The sequence below is a fragment of the Littorina saxatilis genome, linkage group LG13 (genome assembly GCF_037325665.1).
Source record: "Littorina saxatilis isolate snail1 linkage group LG13, US_GU_Lsax_2.0, whole genome shotgun sequence".
Lineage (NCBI taxonomy): Eukaryota > Metazoa > Mollusca > Gastropoda > Littorinimorpha > Littorinidae > Littorina > Littorina saxatilis.
In genome coordinates, this window is record NC_090257.1 from 8,367,779 (window position 1) to 8,385,630 (window position 17,852).

The following is a 17,852-nucleotide window of genomic DNA, read 5'->3' on the forward strand; positions in this document are numbered from 1 at the left end:
CAGTCACAAACTCAATATGTTTAGAGAAGAGACGATTGTTAAATTATGCACAAATAAGCATGTTTTGCACGTGCACGACTACCAGTTGTCGTTAGTTTAGCGCGACCACTTTTTGTGTTCTACTGGAGTGGCGTCCCTTGACAACATGGCTGCTTGTGGACAGAAAATATGGGGTGCTACTCAGTAAATTCACTGCTCCTTGTACTATTTCTGAATTTTGCTTCTGTTTTATTTTTTATGAAAGCATAGTGATTGTGTCCTTAATATGACGCATGTAAAACGGAGAACATACGTTCAGTTAGGAGGAAAATGTAACTAAAGAAAAACTTCTGACAGTGACAGTGCAAGAGAGTGTTTGAAATCAAGTAGAAATAAAGCAAGAAGCAACACCAGCATGCCGTACAGTGACCAAACGGACATGCACGGCTCCCTCGTTCACAGTATTGACATGACTTTACCAGTGGAATTTGTGAGAACATGGCTAGCATCGACTGCGAAGCAGTACTGGACAGCTGAAGTCGAGAACACACCTGCAGCAGATGATTCTGCAGCAGAGAGTGCAAAAACATGGTGTCGTCCAGGAAGTGATGTATCTGTGGCGACAGATGTGATGTGCGGTCAGAAAACGTATCTTTATGCAAGGTTTACATGTGTCCAGTTTTGTGTGAAGGATGGGAGACTGCAGCTTAACGTTGTGGATATGAGTCGTACATCTGGACAGTGTGACGCAGGGAAGGTGTCACAAAACGGTGAGACTGAGAGTGAGACCAACTCTGAACAATGTGTTGCACCAGACAATGATATAAAGTCTCATGCTCCTCAGTTGGTTGCTCATTTATCAACACCATCCAGCAACAGCAGCAATGAAATATGCGAAAAGAGACTGACAGAATCATTGCCACCATTGGCCGAAGTTGATGTTGAAAGTGGTATAACAAACTGCATTGTCATTGAAGGTTTTGCCAGTACACTGACCACATCAGCAGTGAATGATGGAGAAAGCAGAATCAAAGATGGAAAACCTGACGGTGACTCAACAGACAGCGCATCTAAAGGTAAACTATAACAAATTATTATTTCATTTTTTGTCAGAAATAACTTGACAGATTATGAAGAATAGAAGTGTTCATGGTGCATTTGTATTTTTTTTTTAAGGTAATATCAGGTGCATTACAGTTTAACCATGTAACTGGCATGTTTCTTAAGAGTATGATTCAGGACATCATGCAGAGCTAAGTTAAAGTTTTTGATCTGCCTTTTTGGAGAAACTCTGTTTCTTGTAAATGAATGAAAATCTAAACAATCTTCTTCTTCTTCTTGGCGTTCGCAGAGGTTACACGATCAGTCCAGCACTGGTGATAAATGTTGTCGTTTTCTCCAACTCCTGTCGACTGCCATATAGTTTGGTCTGCAAGGGAGTTGGTGACGGCCACACTTCTTTTCGTTCCTCATCTAGTAAGGGACATCGCTGTAAGATGTGTTCCACTGTTTGGTCTTCTTGGCCGCAGGCACAGGTTGGTGATGGCGCCAGCTTGAACTTTTGGTTCATGTGAGGATATCTAAACAATAAAATGACTGTGGGTGAGATGAACAATGTTTAAAAACACAAGAAATGTGTACGCACCAAATGTGACCAATACAACTTACAAAGACAGCACACACACAACAAAGTCAAATTTTCATCTGTGGAGACTTCTTCGGGACCACTATCAATCAAACACAAAGGAAAACACAAAGTAAAACCAAAAATAACATGGAACCAAAAAGGAGTTACAAGATGGAGGGCTGAAAAGGTATGACAAGTCAGTGATCATAGATCTATATGCTTGACATGTGTTTTGTGTTTTTTTTAAATATTTTTTATGTATAACAAATTTAAGGGATTGTTCGCCCAGTTACCTGCCATCAAGCAGCACCAGTGGACCAAGTCCCAACACCACCAGCACCAAGCCCGGTGAGAACAAGTCCAGCAGCTGACAAGCCACAGGGGAGCGCTACAAAGCGGAAAAGGGGACGACCAAAGAAAAGCATCAAGACCTTGCCGACAGCTGTCAACAGCACTGGCACTACACCATGGAGTTGTCCAGGTACAGTGGAACCCCTCTTTTAAGACCTGCAAAAACCCCAGAAAATCAGGTCTTCAAAAGGATGGCGTCTTAAAACGGAAGTGAATTTGCAAAGGTCTTAAAAAAGGGGGGGAGGGGGGGGGGGGGGTCCACTGTATGATGAAAATAATAACTCACCTGATTCTTAAGGCAAAGCAAACAACCCTGATCGTTTTCCAGAGATTTTTTTATTTGTGAAGGTGAGGGGGTTGTCTGGTAGCTAGGTTGGTAGAACACGGGACTTGGGATCCTTGGGTCCAGGCCAGGAAGGACATGGGTCAGCTTTGTGTGATGACTCAGAGATGGTGTCCGTGTTCCAGCCCCAGTGACCCTGTCATGACATGTAACAGACCTCGCTCATTCTGCCAGACGTTCATGTAGCTGATAAGGCGCAACAACAACAAAATAGGTGTGGTTAAGGTTACATAGCCAAAAAAAAATAGGGTAGGAAGGTAGGCAATCACTTTTTTTTTTTAAACTTTTTTTTCTAATGTGTACAAATTAAACCTACTTGACAGGGAAATAAGTGTGCGACTCGAGCGCTTTCGCTTTCATTGCGTTTTCTGCACTGGGGTGGTTTGTTTTTTTTTCCCCCATTTTTTTATTTTTTATTTTTTTTTATTTTTTTTTACAAATGTAATAAAAAGTTATAGGGTCGGCCCCTAAAAATAGGGTAGGTCGGGTTACCGTAACCACACCTATTTTTTTTTAGGCCTAACATCTAAACACACGCATGCCTGGGTAGCGCGACTATTGGTGCTGCTACTTTTCAACTGAGAGGGAGCAGTCAAAATGTCCCAGCAGTGCAACAATAAAGAGAGAAATAAAAGAAACTTTTTGCCTGGTGGCTGTGAGGGGTTGATGCTTTGGGGGGGGGGGGGGGGGGGAGTTGGATGGATTTGATCAGACTTATTGTTGCATGTAAATTGGAATAATCTTGTCCTACAGTAAAAATACATTATTTTGTTCCTTTTGTACAGTGTCAAACCCACAGAATGTGGAGCCCACACTAACCACAACTAGTCGCTACAATCTCAGAGGGATGAAACTGCCGGTGGCCATTTTTGGAGACTCAGGCTCTGAGCTGGAGGAAGAGGAAGATGATGAGTACCACCCTCCCTCCAAGAAATCTGTGCTGCTCAAGTCATCCAGTGCTGCTCTGGAAGCCAAACCTGGTAGGACATTAGAAGAAGATAAACCATACACAGAGTCACACAGTGAAAGAAAGGGTCACCGTGAAAAAGAACCAGAAGGAAATGAAGACAGAAACACAGACAGCACAGGTGGGACAGCAGAAAGAAATCGTGAACAGCATCAGCGTCAAGAAAATCTGAAACAAAACCAAATAAAAGCTGCAACCCGTGACAGAAAACGCTGGTCATCTCCTGAGTGTGCTGGGTATGAACCAAGCTCAGTGGATGCCGAGCAACAACCTTTGAAAAAGAAGAGAATGAAAATTGATGTGACTGGTCTGCCATCCTACGCTCGACGCAAACGCAACAGCGAGAGAAACGCTACATGCAAGTACTGTCAGCGTAAGTTTTGCGACTTTACTGGGGTGTTGGTACACGTGAGGAAGTTTCACGATAAAAAGGAGGATCTTGAAGAGTACCAAGAAGAGCTGAAGAGGCAGGCCGTCGTGAAGTGTTCGATTTGCTCCAAGGAGTTTGACAACCGCTTTCAGCTCTACCTGCATGAGGACAAAGTGCACTTTCAGGTATATGACCATGGAACGTTTGTGTGTGTGTGTTGGTTTGTGTGAGTGTGTTGGTTTGTGTGAGTGTGTTGGTTTGTGTGAGTGTGTGTTGGTTTGTGTGAGTGTGTGTGTGTGAGAGAGAGAGGTAGGGAGAGAGAGCTGGCAGTAACTGTCTAGTATAAGGAATGTCTAAGAGCGTTTGGAAGTGAATTCCAAAGATTAGTTCAAGAGAAAGACAGTCAGACAGAGAGAGACAGATAGATATGAGGGGAAAGGAGATAGGGTGACGGAGGTGTGAGGATGGGTTTGGTCGGCTAGAGGGGGGGGGGTCTTGCCTGTGATTTTCTTGTTTGGTTCAGTTGTTATCATTACCCTTTGATCTGTACAGTGAAACACTTTTAAGACCCACACAATCTGAGAAAATCAGGTCTTAAAATGGGGGGAGTCTTGAAATGGGGTTAACATTTACAAAGTCTATGAACAGAAAATCTGAAAACTGGGTCTTAAAAGGGAGAAAGTCTGAAATTGAAGGGTCTTAAAGAGGGGTCTTAAAGAGGGGTACCACTGTATTTCTGTACGACTCCTTCAGGCTGGGGAGCTGCCCTGTGGCCACTGCGGCAAGACATTCCCCAACATGGTGCTGGTCAAGCAACACATCCGCTCCGTGCACCAGGTCAAGGGTCAGCAACACGTCTGTGTCGTCTGTAATGCCAGGTCTGTCAACGTTTCGCTCACCAATATTTTACAGTGATTAAAATTCCAGTAATGAATTGTAAAGATTTGTTTTAAATTCTTCTACATGCTTTGCTGTTTTTCCAAATCTTTTTACGTTCAGTCAATACTTGACTTAATGATTTAGTAAGGGCCAACAGGAGCTCTGTGGAAAGTTGCAAGTTAAGTGGTTAATTCTTTTCTTCAAAATGTGTATTTAGGGGTGTGTGTGTGGAAAGTTAAAAGTTAAGTGGTTAATCCTTTTCTTCAAAATGTGTATTGAGGGGGGTGTGTTTGTGTCTTTGTGTGTGTGTGGAAAGTTGAAAAGTTAAGTGGTTTATCCTTCTTAATCTTTTTCTTCAGCTCTGTATGTTGAGGGAAAGATGTGTAGATACCCGCTGCTTGTTGTCACTGCTGATGGTGTTGTGTTTGGTGCTTCCAGGTTCAAGTGGGCCACAACGCTCAAGGTCCACGTGGCAGAAGTCCACCAGGGGATTCGAAACCTGGAGTGTGGCGTTTGCGGCAAGAGGTTTTACCGCCAGGCTCAGCTCAACCGACACGCCATCATCCACGGTCCGGACGACGCCAAACTTTCCTGTCAGGTCTGCAGCCGGCGGTTTTCCTACCTCAGCAACCTTCAGCGCCACATGAGCATTGTGCACGGCCCACAGGACGAGACCTGGCACTGTGCGTACTGCGAGAAAGGCTTCCAGCGCAAGGAGAGCATGCACAACCATGTGGAGAAGGTCCACTTCTCCATCTTCCCATACCACTGCGCAGTATGCAAGGCGGGCTTCCTGAGAGCGGTGTTGCTGGAAAAGCACATGTCCTCGGAGCACAATGTTGCGAACTTTGAAGTGCCTTCAGCTCGGCGTGCTCACTTCAAATACAACCGCAGCGAGGATGAAGATCTCAGGTGCGGTATATGTGACGAAAAGTTCTTCTACAAGACGCAGCTCGTGCAGCACATCTTCACCGTGCACAGCGACACTTTTCCCTTCCATTGTGACGTCTGCCAGCAGGTTTTCATGGAGAAGTCTTTTCTAGTCCTGCATTGCAAAAGAGCTCATGCTATCCACCCAAGTCCAGAAGATGTAGAACTCAACGCTGAGGATAGTTTCGTTGTGCAAGACAACATGGCCATTGCTGGGATACTGAACAGTGGTAGCCTGCAACAGAACAAGAAAACTTTGCTGCTATCGAGTAAAAGGAAAGGAAGGATTAGGGTGGAAGAAAGCCAAAATGAGAACGACTCGTACCCAGCCAGTTCCTTTGTGATCAAAGTGGAGAATGGCAGCAACACCGTACAGTATGTGATCCACAACCCAGAAGGCGACGGCTCAGCCCCATCCGAAGCAGTCGTCCAAGACATCGCAAACTATTTGCTGGCCGCGAGCCAGGCCACACAAGATGGAGGAATCATGCAGAACATTGTTCTGCAGCCTGTCAGTGACCCATCTCAGCAACCATCTGAAGCACCCCAAGTTATTTTTTCTCATACTGTGGGCGACGTTGAAGATAAAAGGGATGTTAGCTCACAGGTGGCAACATTAGAGGGTGGGCACTGTTCCCAGGCATTCAGCATTCCACACAGCGCTAATCATTTTCAGCAGGATGTTGACACGCAGCAAGCCATTGACACGCAGCATGCCATGCCTGTCACTGTCAATGTAGAGGATGGTTGTGGGAAGACGTCACTGCACCAGAAAGGTGGGATCGCTGTGAGTCTGCCATCATCTGTGTTTGTGTCAGACCTCTCCAGGCCACAGAGAATCATAGTGACGGGGGGCGACATCTGTCAGAATTTCACAGTGCATTTGGACGGCGCAGTGTCAGAAAAGGTTGGAGCAATGTCTTCACCAATGGACACAGCGCCTGAATCTGTGGACTCTGCTGGTATTTCACACCATGATGCAGAAACTGGCTGCACTATCTCTAACATTGCCATGGAGACCAATGGCCTTTCTCACAAAGTCGTGAAAACAGCGGCCCATTCTCATCCAGATAATGCTATGCCAACAGGAGCCCAGCCTTATTCTGATGTTAAGTTTGAAATGTTGACTCTCTCCAATGTTACTGCGGAAACAGCACAGGTTCATTCTGATGCTACTATGGAAACAGCCAATGTCATGACTACAGATCAAGCTCATAATGATGTTGCTATAGAAACAGTGCAAAATGGCTGTGACTTTACCATAGGTACGAGTCAACCCCTTACTCCCATGGACACAGCAGAGACTGACCCAGACACAGCTGTGGAAAGCCCACAGTGCCAGATAGGTGGACAGCAAGTGATTGGCTATCTGCCAGAGGACGTTGTGCTGGACACGGACGGGGTGCTTGGGTCAGCGGGGTTCGGTCAGCAGATCATCATCACAACCACCACCGTGGATGGGGATTGCGTCATTCTGTCTGCTGACGTTCAACACCAACCACCGTTGTAAAGTGAATGAGTAGAATTTACATTTAGTGATGTGGGTCCAGTGTGTGTGTGTGTGTGTGTGTGTGTGTGTGTGTGTGTGTGTGTGTGTGTGTGTGTGTGTGTGTGTGTGTCACTGTGTGTGTGTGTGTGTGTGTGTCACTGTGTGTGTGAATATGTTTGTGTGTGTAAGTGTGTGTGTGTATGTGTGTGTGTGTGTGTGTGTCACTGTGTGTGTGAATATGTTTGTGTGTGTAAGTGTGTGTTTGTGTGTGTGCAAATAATGTTTGTGTGTGTGTGTGTCTGTACGCATGTGTGTGTAGTGGAACTGGAAGGCTGTTCGCGTGTGTGTGTGTTTGTGTGTGTGTGTGTGTGTACGCATGTGTGTGTAGTGGAACTGGAAGGCTGTTCGCGTGTGTGTGTGTTTGTGTGTGCATTCCTGTTTTTAGTGGAAGGCTGATGGACTACCTAGGATTCCTTCCACAGCTAAGTGCAAGTGCTTGTTAAAATGTACACTTTTGTTCCCAGACATCATTGAAATCAGTCATAACTTTCGAACTGTCCACAGTTTGTCTTGTCTTGTCTTTCCATTACTGCCCACAATCAACAGTAGTGATTATTTCGGCACTTGATGGGATGTTGCGCAAGTCCAATAAAGCAGTGTTTCCAGCATCCAAAAGTCCATTAAAATTCACAGGTTGGGGAGTATGGGGGGGAGGGGACATGAGTCACAGTGGCTGCTGGTTTAGTGCGAGGCGCGCGACACAAAGGTGTCGACAGTGCGGGCCTCGACGACAGCTGCTGGTAGAGAGTTCCAGTCCTTCACTTTGCTGGGTAGAAAAGCAGCACTCAGTTTTTGTCTGTGTAGCCATGCATGAGTCACCTGTCAGGTGAACTGTTCTGTTCTGGAACAAGGTCGAAATAAAAAGAGCTGCGTCCCACAGCCTATGTGGCTCATGCTACACACACTTTTTTTATTTGCACAGCGGAGTGCCACGGCGAAGAAATCTATCCGCGGTTAAAGAGAAGCAATCCATTAATTTATGAATTGTGTGGTTACTTCCCTTCGACTGATTGTGTGCGTACAGCCTGAGGGGGTTTGTGCGCTTGTGTGTGGATGTGTGTCACATTGGCTGGGGCATTTTCTCGTTTACTTTTGTAGTTGTAAATGTTTACTTTTCAGAATTGCATATTGATTTTTTTCATGAATGTATAGAGACCTCAGTTATGTCAACAGAGCTGTTTTGTTCTGGTTGGTATCATATATGAATTGATGGAGAAATAAACAGCAGAAACAGGGAGCGTGTAACTTGTCATCTGATGGGAAAGAGTGATAGAGATTACCAGTGAGCACAGCTGCAGACACACACAAACAAACTACACACAGACATGCACACACACACACGCACACACACTTCGATTGCTGACATTTGTTACAGATTTTGCAAGGCTCCCCAAAGATACTTCACCTAGAGGGTCCTGTTGAGTTTCCGTTTCTGACTGCATTTTTGTTTGGGTTATTATCACATGCATTTATCAAAGCAAACTTTCATTATTAATTAAATGCAGCTGTCAATAAGAGTGTACATCTCTGACCATTGCAGTTACATACATTCTACCAGGATGCACACAGTCTGCATGTTCAAGTCTGCGCCAACACCCGTTCGCTTTCAGTAACTGGCGCGCATGCATACATACACAAACACAAACACACACACACACACAGACACGGGGCAGAAAGAAGATGAACAATATTGACATTACTGAAAAGTTTAAAAAAATAAAATTATAAATTGTTTTTAATTCAAACATAACATATCTATATGTGTTTGGAATTAGGAAATGATAAAGAACAAGATGAAATCAAATTTGGATCAAGAAATCAAATTTTAATTAGAATTTTTAGATTTTTAATGACCAAACTCATTAGTTAATTTTTAAGCTTCCAACCTGAAATGCAATCCTTTAGTCCAGGCTTCGTTAAAGATTGCTTAACCAAAATGTCAAACAAAAAGCTGGATGTGACATTCTCATACAATTAGCAAAAAAACCTTGGGGGGGGGGGGGGGGGGGGATATCATTTGCTGGAACTCTCATACAAAGCTCTAGTGGTTCTCTCTGAATCGCTCTACACATACACAAACACATAGAAACACACAGACAGACACACATACACCACCACCCTCGTCTATGAAAAAAAAATGTAATCAAAACTTGACTAAATGCAAAAATGGAATAGATATAATAATAAACAATAAATAAGAAATGCAAACCGCTGTTTATCCGATCACACTTTTCCATTCCATGCACCGTTCAGATCTTCTTCTCCGGAGAGCTCTCACGCAACTTTTTGACTTTGGTAGCTTGTGTAAGCAAAACGATTACAACACTAGAGGATAAGGCTGTTTCGTTGTATGACGAAGATAGAAGAAATATTTTGAAATGAAGGGAGCTCAGCTGTTGTCATTGTTGGTGCGCAACAATCAATTCGTTCGACAAAAACTTTCGTGCAGACAATGTATCCTCGCCAGAAATCGTCTGCTACCGGTCTGCGTTAATGTGAGTAACTCACTTACTGTACGTGTTTTGTCTCGCTCATCATCATCAGCACGCACACCACACATGCTTGCACGCATACACACTTACAAGAACACACACACAGACACACACAGGCACACACACACAGACACACAGACACACGCACACACACAGTGACACACACACACACACATACACACACACACACAGTGTCATCTCCATTATAAACCATTTTTGGCAGATGTAATGTCAGAGGTTATGAATTGATACATTTCATGATCAGAAAAGTATGTGTCATTTACTGAAGATTGAAGCCTGAGAACAACAGGGATAGGCATGTTTATCCTACACACACTAATAAATAGTTAATCCTGTAGACATTTTAATGCTGTACACACTAATACATAAGCAAAAAGCAGTTTGTGTAGCACAGTTTGTGTAACACAGTTTGAGCAGCTTATATATATACTGCAGACTTGACTCTATTTCAGATGACACCTTTTTCTACATCATCTCAAGCTTGCCAGGCTGAAAGCGCAAGCTCAGGGTTATGGAGTAAAATCAGGTTTGACCTTGGTTTCATCTCTGGCCTCAAGTACCCAAAATCAGTAAGTATCACTCACCAATGGGAACATGAAGTCCCAATAGTTGAATTCTGGAAATAACTCTGTCAGGTTTGTGAAAGAGTAAATATTCTTGGTTTTATTGAGGCAAGCTTTCTGCATGTGCTACTTGTCCAAGTGTTTCAGACACACCCCTTGTTTGTGACAGGCCTATACCAATGCCAAGGGGGAAAGTTTGACTCGCTAAAAGCAAGAGTATTCGCTCTTTTGCAACCTATGCAAACCCGACAGAGTTATTTCCGAACAACCTCTATTACTTGAAGGGGGTACATTCACACAGTCTATCTATGCAAAGAAGATCAAAGAAAAAAATGTTCTATATTATTTGAAAGTTACAATGCAAACTGTTAGAAAAAAGCCTTAAGATCACTTTGAATTGTTTGAATTTGATTTTTATTTGCATAGTGATTTGTATGACTGGATGTGTAGAAATTGATTAGTGTATTTGCTTTTCATTCTGTTTTTACACAGGTGTTGAATCTTTCTGGCTTTCGGATGTACATCTGCTGTACTGAACTGATCGACTACACAGAGTTTTTCTCAGGTTGGTGAACAGAGAGAGAGAGAGAGAGTGTGTGTGTGTGTGTGTGTGTGTGTGTGTGTGTGTGTGTGTGTGTGTGTGTGTGTGTGTGTGTGTGTGTGTGTGTGTGTGTGTGTGTGTGTGAGAGAGAAAAAAACCCAGAGAGAGAACGAACAGACTTTATTACTCAGAGATGGAGATTTTAGGCTGACGCCTAGTCTTACAATCTGTCCCTGGTAAAACTAAGACATAAACATGGAGACAATAAATAAAAGGACAATCATAAATCGACACAAAGAAAAAGTAATAAATGGCAACACTAATCATACAGTATTACAAACTACTACTACATTACCAATACGAATATCTAATGTACAATAATACATTGAAAATGACATGTCAATATAATGTATAGGGACAAGAAATGTCAACACCACTCGCACACACATAGACTAGAGAGAGAGAAAGAGATAGAGATGTGTGTGTATATCAGGGCAAGAGGGGGGGGGGGGGAGGCAGGGAGATAAGATCAATTGGTTGCGGCACTGGCTTGAAACCAGTTTGTTTATTTCCCAGAGTCAACTTTGTGCAGACTTTTGTCAGTGTTTGAACTTCTGTGTATTCATGCATGCGTGCACAATATTAAACTCGGATACCAAATTTACAGCAAAAGACTCAAGAGCTTTGAAATATTGATAAACACATGCAGGACAAGAAAAAAAAGGGAAGTGCAACACAAATATGGCAGCTCACTTTCCCCAGTGACTCAAAACCTCAAACTTGACGTTGTGTCGAGGGGCACGAATCCCACTGTGGCCATGAGAGAGCTGCGTAGTGTTATGCGCAATAACCATGCGCGAAGAAAGTTTGTTTGCTCTCGTCAGAAACTAACTGCATCAAAGCAAAACCTTACATTTTGCAAGTTAATAACCCCATATCTAGGTCAGCGTGGCGATAGGGTCGGATACTTTTGACTCAAACAAGTATAATACGCCGACTTGGCGTATTAGGTACGTAGTTGTTCTTGTCAAAATATCCAACCTCATTGCAACCTAAAAACACGATAGGTGTTAATATACTGTACTTGAAGTATACTATCACGCAATTTCATTTGTGTGCAAGCAGACAGTGTTTGGATAATAACACGCATACTCCTATGTCAAGGAAAAAGCTAGAAATTCACAATTTATGTGAAATTTTGTCTTGGTGTGTGATAAAATTGTTACCTCCATACATAAATGTTTGTGTTATTAACTTATTTAATGTATTTTTGTACAGGCATTAAAGAAGCAGCAATCACAAGGAAAGCGAACTAAACATGAATTGAGTTATTGAATGTTGTCCTCTGCAGTGGAATCACCCAATTTAAGACTTCCTCCCTTTTAAGACCCAGTTTTCTCAGACTTTCAGTGCAATACCACTGTAAATTTACCCAGTGATGGTGCTAGTATTTTTTTCAAACCGGTTCGGACATTTTTATAATGCAAACAGTCCAGAAAAAAACTGTAGGCTGGACATTGGAACCAGTAAGAGTCCAACTCGGAGAACTTTTTACATTTTTTTTTAGAGAAAAAACCCCGATAGTTCTAAAAATCAACCGGTAGGTCATACCGGCAGCCAATTTTGTTACGGTATTTTCTCGTTTCAAATTGGTAAAATACCGGTAATTGCCGGTTAACGCCAATACTGTCTACCTCCATTTTAAGACTCACTCCTTTTTAAGACCTGATTTTCTCAGATTTGTTTAGGTCTTAAAAGGGAGGTTCCACTGTACTTTTATTCCTATTTCTGATTGCTCGTCAGTTGTATTTTATGTGTATAAGGTTTATATTATTTAGATTCTCTAGTGAGTGTAGGTTTCTTTGTTTGTTCCAGAGTTTGATCTCCCTGATACGTTCTACTCATGGTTCCTTGTGACAGATTTACATATTTGGTAAGTTAAGATGAATATAATATAGATCATATTTTAATTGAAAAAAGTTATTACAGTTTAATAAAACTTTTCTGAAAAGTTCCAGTACATGTACATCCAAACAACTCATCAAAACGCCATGATATTTCACACACTCTTTTGCAACTGCGTTAACAATACTGACGTCAAATTTAAAAGCAATACAACGAGCCATTACAAAACTACTGGGTTTTTACCCACGTAGCATGCCTAAACAAGCCTTTTATGGCTTCTGAAGAGGCTGACACCAGTCTTCTTCAAAATGGCAAAACAACAAGTGCTGCTAAACACAACAGCTGAACCAAATAAATTTGTATGGGTAGAAAATGAGTTGTTCTTCCATTTGAGATCAAAAACGGGGTCACTCGATCTTGCTTATTTTGATTTTTTTGTATTTTAGTGTCTGCAAGATTGCTTTTGCGAATTTGTTTTTGGGGGGTGTCCCAGGTCTCCGGTACACTGCATAAACATTAAATTAAGAAAAATGAAACTCTTTATATCATAATATGGTTGGGGACTGAATTACCTTTCTGGCAATATACTTGGTTTTAATATAACTGGCCGCATCACAACGATCTACAGCTAAATGTATCTGTGTACTTTTTTATGACGGGTAGTGTAGTTTCAAAGTGTGTTTCCCAAGGTTATTACCACAACTTCAAATCTTACTGTGTGAAGGTATTAGTGTTACTTTTAAGTCAAACAATTCATGTTCTGTATTCCCATAACCATTGTTGATGGTAGAGGAGGGAGATGTTAGAGATCTCAACTTGTCTAGGGCCAGCTTTACCAGGGTGGTGTCCACTCCTCGCCCTCCATGCCTTTGCCTTCCCCGGCCTGTAATGTCACGTGGAGAAACTTTCACATGTTATTATGAAGTCTTATATCGCGCGCGTATCTCCAGACTCAAGGCGCAGGGATCTATTTATGCCGTGTGAGATGGAATTTTTTACACAATACATCACGCATTCATATCGACCAGCAGATCGCAGCCATTTCGGCGCATATCCTACTTTTCACGGCCTATTATTCCAAGTCACACAGGTATTTTGGTGGACATTTTTTATCTATGCCTATACAATTTTGCCAGGAAAGACCCTTTTGTCAATCGTGGGGCCTTTAACGTGCACACCCCAATGTAGTGTACACGAAGGGACCTCGGTTTTTCGTCTCATCCGAAAGACTAGCACTTGAACCCACCACCTAGGTTAGGAAAGGGGGGAGAAAATTGCTAACGCCCTGACCCAGGGTCGAACTCGCAACCTCTCGCTTCCGAGCGCAAGTGCGTTACCACTCAGCCACCTAGTCACATGTGTCATTACAGGCCAGTCACTAGTGAGAAGGCTTGTCTCAAACACGTGTACAGGAATCACATCGCAATGTGTGTCTGCACAAATGCAAGGATACTCACTCTTTCAAAATCCATGCAAAACCAACAGAATAATTTTTGAAAAATCGTCTATTCTAACTGCTAACTGGATAAAATAACAGGATGGGTTGATCAAATGTTACTGCAATCACTGACAACACATATTGAATAATGTTTCCTGCACACTTTAAAATTTGTTTCGCAGGTTCTGCATGGTGAGATTGGCTTCTCTTGGAAAAGATGGCCGCCTCCTGCGAAACTGTCTGGTCAAGGCATTGTGGGAAGACGTGGAGGCTCGAAGCAAACAGCTGGGAGTAAGTTGTGTTGGAATGTGTCTGTGTGTATCTGTTCTGTCCAGTTCCAAATGGAATTGGGTAAAGATGCTGGTGCACACACTAACAGACAGACACAGACAGACACAGACAGACACAGACAGACACAGACAGACACAGACAGACACAGACAGACACAGACAGACACAGACAGGTGTACCAACATTTTAAAGATGTTTGGAGGCTTGTTGACAGACCAGTTTTTTTTTGTTGGTCCGAGGGGACCATATCGCCTTTTGTTTCATCTTTATCGACCAAGACAATTAGGCGATATGCTCCATGAGGACCAACAAGAAAATGCTGGTCTGACAAGTCACCAAACATAGTTTTTGTCATCATTTTGGTAGTGCTACAAAGTGCAGAATAACCCACAAGGAGATGAATTTTTAGAATCCAATGCCGGGCCGCAAAGCAGCGTCAGAGTAGTTCGAGATAACACGTCAAACTTGTCTGTGACGTCAAACCTAGCTTGTTGAGGATTTTTCTTCCGGTCTGAAAATGTACAGAGCTGCGATCAATGTGAGTTCAGTAAGTGTTGAGCATATTTCTTTTCTTTTAAGTGTTTTATGACTTTTCGTTGTGGATTTTGCGATTACAGAGATAAATTGCAAATTGACCATGAGTCGCCGCGGTAATTATTAACATTGATTGGGTCTTTGAGAGTGAATGCTTACAATCGTTGTCCTCGGAAACATGAAACCAAAGCCGCGATGGTACCACACATCAAACAATCAGCCTGATTGGCTTTTACTTTGACAATCCACGTTTCACCTGAAGCTCAAACCCATTCACCACCTCGATTTATTGCATTGGGAACATGAGTTTTATTTCCCAGCTGGTTATGAATGAAAACTCGTGAAAATTATGACAAAGACAGATATACACAGACAGACAGATATGTAGAACAGACAGCCAGACACACACACACAGACACGTCCATATGCACACCCACACACCCAAACACACAAACATCCATACTTTTTTGTATGCATACACAGTCGTGTGACAGTTCTCATAGCATATTTTGTAGGGCTGTTAATTTAGCCCAAACATACTCCTGACTGGCTTTTCCTGCAAGCATAGTTTGTTATACATGTGATGTATGTTACAGAGTGCTGCCTCGCTCACAGCCAGGAAGGAAGGAGTCCGACAGATGGCCGACCTGTTTCATGCCTCACTCTTTTCTTACGATGAGGTAACTTTTAACATTTAAATGCCAAATATGGTTTCAGATAAACTGGAATTGAGATGAGGGTTACGGTGTATGTGTAGCAATTCCAGGAAAACTACTGGCCCGATCTTAATAAAATAGTTCTTCCAGATGATATCCCCAGATGCTTTTTTTCTTCTTTTTTTTCCCAATAAAATGTCTTTGATGACATCATATCTAGCTTATTTGCAAAAGTTGAGACCCCACTATGGCTGATGGGGTCTATGTTGACCAAAAGAGTGGGATTTTCTGTAGGTGGAGTTCTTGTAGAGTTTCGCTGATCTTGCTGAAAGTCACGTGATGCTCAGCAACATCGGTAGAATATAATGTTTTTCGATTTTTTTTATGATGTTTCTTAGAAATTTGAGTATGGTTTGCAATTTTTATTGATAACTAAATGCCAGAAAACGCAGCTAAAATAAAACTAATCGTAAAAATGACATCTGCAAAGCATTCCATAAGCAGTTCACTTCCGTTTGACGCCAGGGAGTAACTTCAAGCTTACAAGAGACAATTTGATATAGCGAGGTTTCCTTAACCAAATCCTTTCGAATTGTACGACATTCTCGCCGAAGCATGTTAGCTTGGCTGAATGCCGAATGCGAATTCAGGAAATCGAACAGATTTTAATGTGGAGCTGCCATTTTGGAAGGGGGAGTAACGCTATGGTAACTCAAATCACAATACGGCAGTCACGCGCTTGGTGCGAGATTGAGTGCTATCGTACTTTCCTACAGGAACTCCAGCTTGTGGGATTCCCTGAATACAGGGAATCCCACTACAGGAACTCCACCTACATTGAATCCCACTCTTTTGGTCAACTTAGACCCCTTCAGCCCCACTATGGGACCTCTTTCAAAGCAAATTGATTGAAACTTTGGTCAAACAATCCCGACAATATGGGATTGTTTTTTTTAGCTAAAAGTTTACTATTGTGAGCCTGCATGGGAAAACAGATTTAAAATTGAGTGGTGTTAGCAATCGATTGTGCATCTGCAATAAAGAGGAAATCAGTATAAAGACAGAAAACTGTGAACACTTTTGTAACAGACATGATACTTGTTGCAGGGGCTGCTGGGAGATGACAAAGAACTTGCCGGAGGCTTGTGGAGAGTCTTCTTCGAAATGAATCATGACCTTGACCCGCACAAGCTCGAGCTTCTGGTAGCTTATGTACGAAAGCAGGTCAGTTACAGCGGCGGCATGTCTTTATTTAATCGTTTTACTTAGACTCAGAGAGAGAGAGAGAGAGAGAGAGAGAGAGAGAGAGAGAGAGAGAGAGAGAGAGAGAGAGAGAGACAGAGAGAGAGACAGAGAGAGACAGAGAGAGAGAGAGAGAGGCAGGCCACTACTGAACAATTTAAGCACATTGCAGAATTATCAAATTTCTAACTTTCTATAAAGAATGTGTGCATTGCATTATTATCAAGGCAAAGGGGCATTTTTCTTTTAAATGACAAGAGACTGTATAGAAAGTTGTTCATTATTATTCATCTTGATTTGAACTTCTTTCAGGTTGCTCACATAGACAGCCAGACGGAGGAAAGTATACTTGGGCGTGGCTTTGTGACATTTCTGCCGCTGAGGGGCGACAAGATCGACGAGCGTTCAGCCAGGAGACAGGCACTGACTGTTGGCAAATTGAGGACTAAAGTCTGAGAGAGAGAGAGAGAGAGAGAGAGAGAGAGAGAGAGAGAGAGAGAGAGAGAGAGAGAGAGAGAGAGAGAGAGAGAGAGAGAGAGAGACAGAGAGAGGGAGAGAGAGACAGAGACAGAGACAGAGACAGGGAGACAGAGAGAGACAGACAGACACACACACACATACACACACACACACACACACACCACCCACACACAGTGTGTATGTTTTTTGAATGACTGATTTTGAGTGATTATACAATTTTGTCATGAAAATCATGCAAGTTTGAGATTTTTTTATTTGTAAAAGGATAGTACCATGCTACTTCTATTCATGTCTTCTGTATGTGCGTAATTGTTTTGTGTGATCTGGATATACATGTAATAACAAACCAAAAACCTACCTGTAATATTCTCTTCATTGTGTTGAATGAAAGATTGCATGATGTAGAGCCTGTGTGCATTGAAATGATAAGAAATGGTTTTGAAGTACATTTTTTTCTTTTCAGTTTAACAAAATCTCAAAATTGTGTGTGTGTGCGCATGCGCGATTGTGCATGTGTGTGTGTGATTGCGCGCGTATGTGTGTGTTTCTGGATATTCATAGAAAGACTTCAGCTTTAAAGGCTAAGCTAGCCAAGACTGGTGGCATAGGAGTGCGATGGAACAGTTGTTAGGATAAGTTACTGATTTCATTGTTTCCATTAATACAATAATTTTATAAGTACTCCGACACTGAAA

At 42.4% G+C, this 17,852-nt stretch overlaps 2 protein-coding genes across 2 annotated transcripts; both read left to right on the top strand.

The window, feature by feature from the left end:
- Nucleotides 1-141: 141 nt before the first annotated feature.
- Nucleotides 142-8,252, top strand: LOC138983518 (uncharacterized). Its single transcript, XM_070356770.1, has 6 exons — nt 142-1,055; nt 1,896-2,087; nt 3,086-3,822; nt 4,391-4,515; nt 4,955-7,266; nt 7,336-8,252. The coding sequence occupies exons 1-5, from the start codon at nt 395-397 to the stop codon at nt 6,954-6,956; spliced, it is 3,717 nt and encodes a 1,238-aa protein (XP_070212871.1). The 5' UTR covers nt 142-394; the 3' UTR covers nt 6,957-7,266; nt 7,336-8,252.
- Nucleotides 8,253-9,225: 973 nt separating this feature from the next.
- LOC138983524 (ubiquinol-cytochrome-c reductase complex assembly factor 1-like) lies at nt 9,226-17,586 on the top strand. Its single transcript, XM_070356786.1, has 8 exons — nt 9,226-9,490; nt 9,961-10,077; nt 10,564-10,636; nt 12,488-12,545; nt 14,138-14,246; nt 15,376-15,459; nt 16,543-16,659; nt 16,990-17,586. The coding sequence occupies exons 1-8, from the start codon at nt 9,374-9,376 to the stop codon at nt 17,131-17,133; spliced, it is 819 nt and encodes a 272-aa protein (XP_070212887.1). The 5' UTR covers nt 9,226-9,373; the 3' UTR covers nt 17,134-17,586.
- The last annotated feature ends 266 nt before the right edge of the window (nt 17,587-17,852 follow it).

What these genes read in the sequence shown, in the direction of transcription:
- LOC138983518 (XM_070356770.1), top strand. Translation starts at nt 395, where the DNA reads ATGCCGTACAGTGACCAAACGGACATGCACGGCTCCCTCGTTCACAGT. An exon ending in AACAGACAGCGCATCTAAAG is followed by an intron (nt 1,056 to 1,895) that starts GTAAACTATAAC and finishes TTGTTCGCCCAG; the next exon opens with TTACCTGCCATCAAGCAGCA. An exon ending in TGTGTCGTCTGTAATGCCAG is followed by an intron (nt 4,516 to 4,954) that starts GTCTGTCAACGT and finishes TGGTGCTTCCAG; the next exon opens with GTTCAAGTGGGCCACAACGC.
- LOC138983524 (XM_070356786.1), top strand. Translation starts at nt 9,374, where the DNA reads ATGAAGGGAGCTCAGCTGTTGTCATTGTTGGTGCGCAACAATCAATTC. An exon ending in TGCTACCGGTCTGCGTTAAT is followed by an intron (nt 9,491 to 9,960) that starts GTGAGTAACTCA and finishes ACTCTATTTCAG; the next exon opens with ATGACACCTTTTTCTACATC. An exon ending in TAGCTTATGTACGAAAGCAG is followed by an intron (nt 16,660 to 16,989) that starts GTCAGTTACAGC and finishes AACTTCTTTCAG; the next exon opens with GTTGCTCACATAGACAGCCA.